The sequence below is a fragment of the Mizuhopecten yessoensis genome, unplaced genomic scaffold (genome assembly GCF_002113885.1).
Source record: "Mizuhopecten yessoensis strain PY_sf001 unplaced genomic scaffold, ASM211388v2 scaffold6087, whole genome shotgun sequence".
NCBI classification, from domain to species: domain Eukaryota; kingdom Metazoa; phylum Mollusca; class Bivalvia; order Pectinida; family Pectinidae; genus Mizuhopecten; species Mizuhopecten yessoensis.
The window spans coordinates 76,108-89,206 of record NW_018406373.1 but is presented as its reverse complement, the minus strand read 5'-3'; the positions used below and the strand labels follow the sequence as shown (position 1 = coordinate 89,206).

Below are 13,099 nucleotides of genomic sequence, written 5' to 3'. Positions count from 1 at the left end.
GGGTCGATCAGAAATCCAATATGGCCACCACGGCTGCCATTTTGGAAAACTATTTCAAACTTAAAGTAAAGATCTACTTGGCCGATTGAACTGAAACTTTGTAGGAATGATCGAATCATGGTCCTGACAAAGTGTTGTTATTTTTCGGGTCAATCAGAAATACAATTTGGCTGCCATGGCCGCTATTTTGCTACTAAGTTCTAATAGGCCGATCTCACTTAAAATTGGTCTAGGAATGATCAGCTCATGGTCCTGACAAAGTTAAGTTAACATTATACTATTTTTTACTCAAATTGGTACATATTTCAACAACAAAAATAAATACTGTAGACTCAGGTGACCGTTTAGGCCCATGGGCCTCTTGTTTGGACATAACACAGCAGGGTGAGCACCATTTTTACAGTTTTTGCAAACATGGTCAAACACACAAGAAGATCTGAAACATCTGCCATTGTTGTAATTATTACACAGTTCTACACCTTCCACTACGACTCTGGACCTTCCATGTCGATCATCTCCTGTCTTGTATGGTGCAGGTTGTTGGTTTCTATCATCGGTCCCTCTATTGTTAGCCAACATGTGTTGAGGAGCCCTGGAATATGGCTTAGACTGGTGGTGAGCGCAGTCGTACATCTGTGTGCTGGCTGTGTGGGGATACTTATTATGATGAGCACCGAGTAGCAAAGGGCAGAAATCCGGAGTGTGTGAACTGGCTCCACAAGAGCATGCATGAACCTTAGCACCAGCCATTATCATTGTTAATAGGTTGTTGTCCTTCAGGGACCAGTTGTCTTTAGTGCTGAGTTGGTGTAGAGCGTAGGCACTCCTAGCAGAAAAAAGTTTATGATACTCATAAAACTTTGCTCTGTACAAGTTATGAATTTCTATAATATTGTCTTGCTATCTGTCAAGTTCATCTCTCCTGTTTGGGAACCTGGTACACATGATACGTTTGTATTTGCCGAAAGATGTAATGACTTCACTTATACTGAGGTTCTTGTGCAGCCTGGGATCTGCTGGGGCTTTGATATTGAACTGAACCCCCGTAGTGTGCACTACCGTATCTTTAGCCATCTCATATTCGGGAATGAGCAAAGCCGCTAAATTAACATCTTTCCCTTCTAAGATCTGCTTCCTCAGACTGCCTGACACCATGTCTATAACGATGGCAAACAATCTGGGGCAACGCCGTCACTTTAAATGTGTGGGTACGAACCTGTGATGTTCTCCGGACGTATGGTGGTGTTCGTCAGAGTCGCTGTTTCCTCATCTCTCCCCGCTAAACTCGCCATAACTGTCTCCAGTTTGTTTGGATTTGTTGCATGCCGTTACCCACTGAGTTCCTCTCCATGTCTCGTTGAAGAAGAAGGTTGACGGTCGTTTGTAGCTGTGCCATGGTGTTAGCCATGGGGGCCGCCATATTGGATTGTGCAGGTGCGTGTGCAACCCTGACTGATGCGGAAACAGGTACTTCCGCCCAAGGTCTGTCGTTATTACTTTCCAATTCTCTGCTTGGGCTCACGACATCCATGGAATTTTGAAGGCTATCTAGTTGATCAATTTGATCCGTCACCACGCGATTGCGAGATCTGGTCCGCCTGACGCTGCTAGATGGACTCAAGTCCGCGGGCTCACTGGCTGTTGATGCTGCTGACGTATGCCTGCCCTCTGTTCGTTTCGCGTTTTCGATGTACATGCTTTTTAGCAAAGTTTTTGACATTGAATGCGGTGTCCAAATACCCATGTCCTGTAACTTCTGCCTTAATGTGCCAACTGTCCAGTTATTGGGGTTTACCATATCATAGGAACTACTAGCACTAGCCGATCGGCGGCCTCTATTCGCCATTGTTCTAAACTTCGTCAGGAAATTAATCCTTCACCAGGGAAATTACTGCATAACCATGAGTAAATAAGCAAATAACGAACTGTCAAGCACACAAGAGTCAAGTATAAGAACTTCCCAACAGAATAAAAACGTTGAAAACGATGAAAGTCGTAGCATGAAAAACATGAAATTCCAGGCGCCAAATAAAACTCTCCAGATGCTGATGACTGCAGAAAGTGACCAGTCACGTGATGAAACTGACCAATCCCTGATCTGATAACATCTTCTACCAGATGACCAGTCACATGACTAACACTAACCAATCAGATCTACCGACGCTTGCTAAGACGTCTTGTAATGTGCATATAGTCAGTGTAGACTTGTCTTAGTTCATAAACCGCACTTATTTTCAGTAAGTTTTAAGTGATTGAAAGATAGAAGTAGATATGTTGAGATTCACTCTGTTGAAAAACTGGCTGAGTAATTTTATATCTTTGACAGGAATCTGGTGCTGATGCCCTTGAGCTGAACCTGTCATGTCCCCATGGTATGGGGGAGAAAGGCATGGGACTGGCTTGTGGACAGGTAAGTCACTGGGTACAAAGAGAAAAAGGTTGTTGGATATCTGTGGAAGATATAATTCTGTTTTTGTTAGAAATCACTAAGTACAGGTGGGAAAGATATCACAATGTACAGATTGATAGATTAAGGCTTGGAGTGGGGAAGAGAGATTGGTTCATACATGTGGGGAAGAGAGATTGGTTCATACATGTGGGGAAGAGAGATTGGTTCATACATGTGGGGAAGAGAGATTGGTTCATACATGTAGGTAGGAAAAGAGAAGTTGTTAAGTACATATGTCTGGAGAGTGGTTCCCTACTTCCAGATTGGTGGAGACAGGTCATTTTATACATGTGGGAAGATAAAGGTCAATGCATACAAGTGGGGGAGGGGGTTAGGAAGTTGCATTCACATTGTGGAGAAAGGTTGTCATGTACATTTTGGAGAGAGAGGTCATTATGTTCAATACTCAGTAGTTACTGGTAAAAATTGAAAAATGTAAATGGAGCTGTTACTCCACAATAATATTACTAATAACTGATGAATATAGACTAAAACTGTCTTTGTTTGATGACTGACAGGATCCTGAGATGGTTAGAAACATCTGTCGCTGGGTACGAGATGCCATTAAGATCCCTTTTTTTGCCAAGCTGACACCAAATGTGACGAATATTGTTCTCATAGCTAAGGCTGCATATGAAGGTAATTCTGCATCATGGTCAAGCTGTACACTTAAACAATGCACTCAAGTCTAGTCACATCATCATACAGTTTCCTGAGTATCATAAGCTTTTAAAATATTTCAGGCATTTACAAAGGGACTATTTTCAGCTATGTTAAAGTTATATAGGAGCCTGCCCCCTCATAACTTTTGTTTGAGAAAAGCTACAAGATTTCTGAATCTTGCTGCTGTTTGAACTCTTTTCAATCCTTTATACATCTGATGTTACTACTTTGAATCACTCTACTAATTATTTAGAGGATCAACTAACCTAATTACAGCATGGGGGTCGAAAATGGAATATCAGCCTGAAAGTATTTTTCCGAAAAAACCCTTATTTTTTGCATTGTAATACTTGGGAAAGAACATTTTCTTTCATTTAGTGCTTTAATAATATGTTTATCATCCAGAATGCGAGTTTAATCGAACATTTTGTGAAAATTTTGATGTAAAATATAGGATTTTTCATTCTTATTATTCTTGTATGCCAAAAATGTTCATAGTATGAAGAAGTGGTGTTATTATACCCCCGCTTCGACAAAGTCGAGGGTATATAGTGTTTGCTTCGTCCGTCCGAAAGGTTTCCAGAGCATATCTCCCCTACAAGTTCACCTACGGTTAGGAATCTTGGTTTGTGGGTACATGCATGGAAGGCAGTATGTTGTGTACCATATGTAGGTCACTGACCTCTATTGTGACCTCTGACCTACAAAATGTTGACAGCAAGGTTTCTGGAGCATATCTCCCGTACTATTTCACCTAAGGTTATGAATCTTGGTTTGTGGGTACATGCATGGAAGGCATTGTGTCACATACCATATGTAGGTCACTGTGACCTGTACCGTTACCGCTGACCTACAAAATGTCGTCAGAAAGGTTTCCAGAGCATATCTCCCATACTATTTCACCTACAGTTATGAATCTTAGTTTGTGGGTACATGCATGAAAGGCGGTGTGTCATGTACCATACGTAGGTCACTGTGACCTCTACCATGAACTCTGACATACAAAATGTCGTCAGAAAGGTTTCCGGAGCATATCTCCCGTACTATTTCACCTACAGTTATGAATCTTAGTTTGTGGGTACATGCATGAAAGGCGATGTGTCATGTACCATACGTAGGTCACTGTGACCTCTACCATGAACTCTGACATACAAAATGTCGTCAGAAAGGTTTCCGGAGCATACATGTATCTCCCGTACTATTTCACCTACAGTTATGAATCTTAGTTTGTGGGTATATGCATGAAAGGCGATGTGTCACTTACCGTATGTAGGTCACTGTGACCTCTACCGTGACCTCTGACCTACATAATGACGTCAGAAAGGTTTCTGGAGCATATCTCCCGTACTATTTCGCTTAAGGTTATGAATCTTGGTTTGTGGGTACATGCATGAAAGGCGATGTGTCACATACCATATGTAGGTCACTTTGACCTCTTCTGTGACCTCTGACCTACATAATGTCATCAGAAAGGTTTCTGGAGCATATGTCTCCTGTACCATTTCACCTACGGTTATGAATCTTAGTTTGTGGGTACATGCATGGAAGACATTGTGTTGCGTACCATATGTAGGTCACTGTGACATCTACCATGGCCTCTGACCTACATAATGTCGTCAGAAAGGTTTCCGGAGCATATCTCCCATACAATAATCAGTGGTGACTTTAATGTGGATTTATTAGCTCACCTGGCCCGAAGGCAAACAACTTCTTCGCAATAACCAAAAGGCACAGGGTACTGAAATTGTGCCTGTAGCATGCTGGGATGAATGGCTACCACATTTGTTCAAATGAATGACCTTGACCCACTTTCAAGGAACCAGGGGTCAAATGTCATAAAATCTTCAAATAACTTCCTCTGAATAACCAAAAGGCCCAGGTTACTGATATTAGGCCTGTAGCATGCTGGGATGAATGGCTACCAAGTTTGTTCAAATGAATGACTTTGACCCACTTTCAAGGAACCAGGGGTCAAATGTCATAAAATCTTCAAACGACTTCCTCTGAATAACCAAAAGGCCCAGGGTACTGATATTAGGCCTGTAGCATTCTGGGATGAAGAGCTACCAAGTTGTTTAAATGAATGACCTTGACCCACTGTCAAGGTCACAGGGGTGAAATATCTTAAAATCTTCAAACGATTTCTTCTCAATAACCAAAATGCCCAGAGTAGTGGGATGAAGGGCTACTAAGTTTGTTCAGATGAATGACCTTGACCCGCCTTCAACCTAATGTCCTTGTTCGACATTCAAGATCACAGGTGTCATATGTTTAATTTTTTTTATTGGTTCTTATGAATCAAACACTGATATTCTGCCTGTATCTGTATTTTAGTCCACTTTTAAGTTTACAAGTGTGAGATTAATACCAGGTGAGCGATGCACGCCCATTGGGCCTCTTGTTGACTTAAAGTCATCCTCTACTACAACACTGACACATTCATGTAATAACGTAATACATTACTTCACACAAATTATTAGCTCACCTGCCCGAAGGGCAAGTGAGCTTATGCCATGGTGCGTCGTTCGTCTGTCCGTTGTCAACTTTTTACTTTAAACAACTTCTTCTCAGTAACCAAAAGGACTAGGAAGATGATATTTGGCCAGTAGCATGCTGGAATCAAGGGCTACCAAGTTTGTTCAAATGAATGACCTTCATCCATTTTCAAGGTCACAGGGGTCAAATATGTTAAAATCTTTGAACAACTCCTTCTGAAGAACCAAGAGGCCTAAGGTGATGATATTTGGCCAGTAACATGCTGGGATGAAGGGCTACCAAGTTTGTTCAAACAAATGACCTTCTCCCATTTTCAAGGTCACAGGGGTCAAATATGTTTAAAACCTTTAAACAACTTCTCCTGAATACCCAAGAGGGAAAGGATAATGATATTTGGCCAGTAACATGCTAGGATGAAGGGCTACCAAGTTTGTTTAAACGAATGACCTTCATCTATGTTTAAGGTCACAGGGTTCAAATATGTTAAAAACCTTCAACAACTTCTTCTCAATAACCAAAATGTCTGTGATGATGATATTTGGCCAGTTACATGCTGGGATGAAGTGCTACCAAGTTTGTTCAAACAAATGACCTTCATCTATTTTTAAGGTCACAGGGTTCAAATATGTTAAAAACTTTTAAACAATTTTTTCTCAATAACCAAAAGGCCTAGGATGATGATATTTGGCCAGTAGCATGCTAGGTTGAAGGACTACCAAGTTTGTTCAAACGAATAACCTTGACATATATTAAAGGTCACTGTGATCAAATATGTTTAAAACCTTAAACGACTTCTTCTCAATAAGCAAAAGGCTAAGGGTGATGATATTTGGCCATTAACATGCTGGGATTAAGGACTACCAGTTTTTTTGTTCCAAATGAATGACCTAAGCCCATATTCAAGGTCACAGTGGTCAATATATGTTTAAATCTTTAAATGACTTCTTCTGTATAACCAAAAGGTCCAGGGTAATGATATCTTGCCAGGAACATGCTTGGTTGGACGACTATAAACTCTGTTCAACCTAAATATGTCCTTGTTCGACATTCAAGGTCACAGGCGTCATATGTTTAAATCTTTTAATAGGTTCTTATGAGTCAAACACTGATATTTTGCCTGTAGCTGTATTTTAGTTCACTTTTTTAAGATTATTTGTGAGATTAATACCAGGTGAGCGATTCAGGCCCTTTGGGCCTCTTGTGTTGAATTTATTTCTCAGCATCAATTGCTTCATGAATCGCATGCAATTCCCAGAAACACCCTCATCTTAATCCTATTCATAAGCTAAATACATGTACATGTATATAATACGTTATCATGCATCAAACTACCTTTAGTGAAAATACTTGCAGCATATAAATTCTTCACTTGATTCTTCCAATCCACATGCCCATCACTCCCACATATTCCTGATCAATCAAAGCGGGGGCCCGGTATTCACGAAGGCCCCCCTTCGAGTTACATCTAGTTTCAAATATGTAAGCAAAAATTCAGTCCAAAACAATTGGTGGAAAGTTTTCATTTCGCACAACAAAGAATCCTGTGTACCTAAAAAGGTGAGGGCATAAGACACCTCCCTGGCGTCCACCAAAAAGTAATGCACATGATTACAGGTAATTGGAAATGAAATTCGTTGCAAGCCTACAATAAAACCTTTCAGTGCATGTTAGGTCACAAAAAAATCCAAATTCCAAATTGCTTCATTACTTGGCGTGATTGATATAGTTTTCGTTACCAATCAATTGTAAGATCAAATGTAATATCCCTGTCACTTTTTAGAATTTGATCTCATACATTTGCTTTTAGGGGATATTTCATACTCATTTGTTAATATTCATTTCATAATGAAGAGTAAATGTATTGGTGAAGGTTGCCATTTTCCATATCTTTGCAAAATCTCGTAAATGTAAAGGTACATGAATGTAAAAAAGATCCATAATATTAATGGCTTTTGGATATACTGACTAAAAGTGGCATAGATTGCTCAAATGAAGAAGTTAGTATTTGTCTGAAATGCTTCAAAGGTTATCTAAGAAAAAGAGAATCTGAAACAGAGCATTTTGAAGATGAAACTATTAGAAGTTTTCCTCTCTTAACAATCAAGGACCTGTTTTACGGGTCCTGTTCATTGATTTTTAGCTCACCTGCCTGCAAATATGAAGGGCAAGTGAGCTTATGTCGTGGTGGGGCGTCCGTCGTCCGTCCGTCCGTCCTCGTCCGTCAACTTTTCCTTTAAACAACTTCTTCTGAAGAACGGACAGGCCTAGAGTCATGATATTTGGCTGAAAGCTTTGTTGGTAGGGGCCCTACAAAGTTTGAGAACGAAAATGACCTTGACCTACTTTAAAGGTCACAGAGGTCAAATATGTCAAAAACTTCAATTGACTTCTTCTGAAGAACTAAAAGGTATAGAATCTTCATATTTGGCTGATGGCTTCCTAGGATGGGGCTTAACAAAGTTGGAGAATGAAAATGACTTTGACCTACTTTCAAGGTCACAGGGGTCAAATGTGTCAAACACTTCAAACGACTTCTTCTGAAGAACTAAAAGGTATAGAATCTTCATATTTGGCTGATGGCTTCCTGGGATGGAGCCCAACAAAGTTTGAGAATGAAAATTACCTTGACCTACTTTCAAGTTCACAGGGGTCAAATGTGTCAAAAGCTTCAATTGACTTCTTCTGAAAAACTGAAAGGTATAGAATCTTCATATTTGGCTGATTGGTTCCTGGGATGGAGCCCAACAAAGTTTGAGAAAGAAAATTACCTTGTTCTACTTTCAAGGTCACAGGGGTCAAATGTGTCAAAAGCTTCAAATGACTTCTTCTGAAGAACTGAAAGGTATAGAATCTTTATATTTGATTGATGGCTTCCTGGGATAGAGCCCGACAAAATTTGAGGAAGAAAATGACCTTGACCTTCTTTCAAGATCACAGGGGTCAAATGTGTCAGACACTTCAAACGACTTCTTCTGAACAACTGAAAGGTATAGAATCTCTATATTTTGCTTGAAGCTTCTTAGGAAAGAGCCCAACAAAGTTTGAGAATGAAAATGACCTTGACCTACTTTTAAGGTCACATGAGGCAGATATGTCAAACACTTCAAATGACTTCTTCTGAAGAACTGGAAGTTATAGAACCTTCATATTCGGCTGGTTATTTCCACGGAAAGAGCCCAACAAAGTTTGCGAATGAAAATGACCTTGACCTACTTTCAAGGTCACAGAGGTCAACAACATTCTAATGGATTTGTTCTTAAGAACTAAAAGGAATGGATTCATAAGATTTGGCTGGTAGCTTTTGGAATAGAGCTTACCAATTTGAGAAGGAAAAAGACATTGACCTACTCACAAGGTCACAGGGGAAAATATGTCAAGCAACTTCTAAAGAATCAAAAAGCATAGAATCTTGTAATAATATTTTGCTGGTAGTTTCAACAGATGGAGCCAACAAAGTTTGCGCGGGAAATATTTTTAGTGCAACATAATATTTAATGAGAATATTTTGCTACGACTGCTTACATATTCAGGTGAGCGATACCGGCCCTCTTGGGCCTCTTGTTTTTTGCTCACCTAGCGCGTCGTCCGTTCGTCCGTCAACTTTTCCTTTAAAACACTAGCTACTACTCCTGAACGGCCCAGTTTGTTTTGACTAAATTTGGTCTGGAGCACCCTTAGGCCAAGGGGGCTCAAATTTGTATAAACGGTGGCTGTGGCCCTCCTAGGGGCAGAGGGTGGGGCCCAATAGGGGGAATAGAGGCATATGAGACTGATCAGATGAACAAATCTTTGATTTTGACAGTTAAAGTTTGTTAGTGCTATTTCTCAGGAAGTACTGGAGGGTTCTTTCTCAAATTCTATATGAAGGCTCCCCACTTTACTTTATTGTTCATGTTTACTTTTGAAACTGATCAGATAAACAAAATGGCCGACCGACAGCCATCTTTGATTTTTGACTTTGAAGGTTTGTCAGTAGTATTTCCTCAGGAATAACCTGAGGGATCTTTCTATAATTTGATATGTAGGTTCCCCTTGATCCCTCGTTGTGCATGTTAAAATTTTGAGACTGATCATAAAAACAAAATGGCTAAAGGAAGAACTAAACAGATCTTTCTCATATTGCAATGATCGATTCTATTTCTTTCACATTAAGTACTGTACTAGTAAATATGTGAAAGGACAAACTCACTTTGAAAGTTGTCTTTTTTCACAGCAGTATTAAGTTCGGGTCAAAAGTTACCTCAAGGTGCATTTATTATTTACATAACTCGATGAAACAGATTAGAGAAAAGAGGAGAAACGATCGAACTGACAAAGAACTAATGAAGATGGTACAATGGTGGACGCCAAGATCCCTCTGGGATCTCTTCTTTAGAAAATCCATTGTCAGCGCTCTAGTGGCTTCATTCCTTGAGGGATTTTGATTAAACTTCACACAATTACAAAGGACCATGATATCTCGAACAAGTTTGAGTTTCAGGGTTGTAGAGTTGAGGTCAGGCCACTGTTATTATTAATACAAAATCCTGGACAAGTTGAAGCCAGTGATGGACTGATGATGGATATATAATAATCAAACATCAATCGATTTGTCCTGTTTGATTCCAATTATCGATTATAACAAATTCCATAATCAATATAATTGGTTCATTACTGAACTTAAAGTGTCAAATGTGTATGTAATATACAGTATACATGGAAATTCATTTATTCTGATTTTTTAGCTCACCTGGCCCGTAGGCCAGTTGAATAACTAAGAGGCCTAGGATAATGATATTTGGCCAGTAATATGCTAGGATAAAGGGCTACTAATTTTTGTTAAAATGAATGACCTTGACCTATATTCAAGGTCACAGGGGTCAAATATGTTTAAAACCTTTAAACAACTTCTTCTCAATAACCAAGAAACCTAGGATTATGCTATTTGGCCAGTAACATGCTGGGATAAAGGGCTACCAAGTTTGTTTAAACAAATGACATTTACTTATATTCAAGGTCACAGGGGTCAAATATGTTTAAAACCTTTTAACAACTTCTTCTGAATAACCAAGAGGCCTTGGATAATGATATTTACTCAGTAATTTGCTGGGATGAGGGGCTGCAAAGTTTGTTAACATGAATGACCTTGACCCACTTTCAAGGTCACAGGGGTCAAATGTGTTAACATCTTCAAACAACTTCTTCTCAATAACCAAAATGCCCAAAATACTGAGATTTGGCCTGTAGTATGCATGGAGGAAGGGCTACCAAGTTTGTTTAAATGAATGACCTTGACCCTTTTTCAAAGTCACAGGGGTTAAATATATTCAAAATCTTTAAACGACTCCTCTTGTGAATACCCAAGAGGCATAGGATGTGGATATTTTTCCAGTAACATGCTGGGATGAAGGGCTACCAAGTTTGATCAAACAAATGACCTTCATCTATTTTCAATGTCACAGGGGTCAAATATGTTAAACATCTTTTAAAAACTTCTCCTCAATAACCAAAAGGCCTTGGGTGATAATATTTGGCTAGTAACATGCTGGGATAAAGGGCTACCAAGTTTGATCAAACAAATGACTTAATCTATTTTCAAGGCCACAGGGGTCAAATATGTTTAAAACCTTTAAACAACTTCTCCTGAATATCCAAGATGCATAGGCTAATGATATTTGGCCAGTAACATGCTGGGAGGAAGTGCTACCAAGTTTGTTCAAATGAATTACCTTCATCTATTTTCAAGGTCACAGGGGTCAAATATGTTTAAAACCTTTAAACAACTTCTTTTCAATAACCAAAAGGTTTGGATGATGATATTTTGCCAGTAACATGCTGGGATGAAGGGAAACAAAGTTTGTTCACATGAATGACCTTTACTCGTATTTAAGGTCACATTGATTAAATATGTTTAAATCTTTAAATGACTTGTTCTGAATATTCAAAAGGTCCAGGGTAATGATATTTAGCCAAGTATGCTGGGACGGAAGGCCATAAACATCCAAGGTCACAGGCGTCATATGTTTAAATAATTTAATAGATTAAAATGGATCAAACACAGATAATTTGCATGTAGCTGTATATAAGTCCACTTTTAAGATTACAAGTGTGAAATTAATACCAGGTGAGCTATTCAGGCCCATTGGGCCTCTTGTTGTACTGTAGTATATGATCTGTAGTTTTGGTTGCATCATAAATGATCCTTCAGTGCATTGTAAGTTTGACAATATTCATTTTTTGGGGGAAAATGGTCAATGGACATTGAAATGATTAATGATAAGGTGTCCAAGATGACATATTAAAAATTGTAGTGCTTATTGACTTTACGTGCGTCTTTTAAGAACATACATTACAACTCTAAGGCATTGATCTCATAACAAATCTCATTATGCACCATGTAGGTAAAGCTGATGGGGTCACAGCAACTAACACTGTTTCTGGCCTGATGGGACTGAAAGTCGATGGAGCTGCTTGGCCAAGTATTGGCAAGTCTAAACGCACCACATATGGTGGAGTTTCTGGTAATGCCATTCGACCAATCGCCCTCCGAGCGGTGTCAGCCATTGCTAATGCTATCCCAGGGTTCCCCATTCTGGCCACAGGAGGTATTGATTCTGCTGAGGCTGGTCTTCAGTTTCTACAGGCTGGAGCATCAGTATTACAGGTTTGTAAAAAGTGTCTGCCTTTATTAATTTACAAGTCTACTCCTGATTTTATGGACATCAACCATTGTTACAGCAAAAGTATTATGTACAAGAAATCAATGTGAAGTGAAGATATGACATTTCCTCAAAATAAGCATTATAAGGTAAGTAAAATTGATATAAAATTGTATCAGTTAATAAAATGAATATGTTCCTTTTATAGACTCTTTTGTTATGTGTGTTATGTTTAGGTGTGTAGTGCAGTACAGAATCAGGACTTTACCCTGATCGAGGACTATGTTCTGGGACTGAAGGCGCTGCTCTACCTCAACAGCCTCGAGGACCTGTCCAACTGGGACGGACAGAGCCCCCCTACACAGCAGCACCAGAAGGGCAAACCTGTTGTCAAACTAGCAGACCTTGTTGGTCAGGTATGAATTACTGCTGGGATTGTTTTGTTTTCTCTGATAGTACATGTAGGCTATATAAAGATGGGGGTACTGAAAATGGATCACCAAAACAACATTTAATTCATTCATTGAAAATTTAGAGGGCAATTTATATTCATTCAGGGTTATTTCAAAGGGGAAATATTTATGAGTATTATAATAATATTCACCCAAGGTCACCTGACATGTTTATAGATCGCTCTGATGTCACCAATTAATGTTTATGGTTTTTAGCTCACCTGCCTGAAGGGCAAGTGAGCTTATGCCGTACCGCGGCGTCAGGCGTCAACTTTTCCCTTTAAAAGCCTTTATCTGAACGACTGATTGGATTTGAACTAAATTTGATATGAAACATCCTTGGGACCAGGGGCTCAATGGATTTATGAAATAAGGGTGTGGCCCCCTAGGGGGTTTAGTTA

The 13,099-nt window shown here is 39.4% G+C and overlaps 1 protein-coding gene across 2 annotated transcripts in view; it reads left to right on the top strand.

The window, feature by feature from the left end:
* Positions 1-13,099, top strand: part of LOC110451490 (dihydropyrimidine dehydrogenase [NADP(+)]-like) — a 115,334-nt gene that overhangs the window by 88,384 nt on the left and 13,851 nt on the right. For both annotated transcript variants that reach the window (XM_021499533.1, XM_021499534.1), the window contains exons 16-19: positions 2,327-2,410; positions 2,968-3,088; positions 11,989-12,251; positions 12,483-12,662. In XM_021499533.1, coding sequence (XP_021355208.1) covers positions 2,327-2,410; positions 2,968-3,088; positions 11,989-12,251; positions 12,483-12,662 — 648 coding nt within the window. The remainder of the gene's footprint in view (positions 1-2,326; positions 2,411-2,967; positions 3,089-11,988; positions 12,252-12,482; positions 12,663-13,099) is intronic.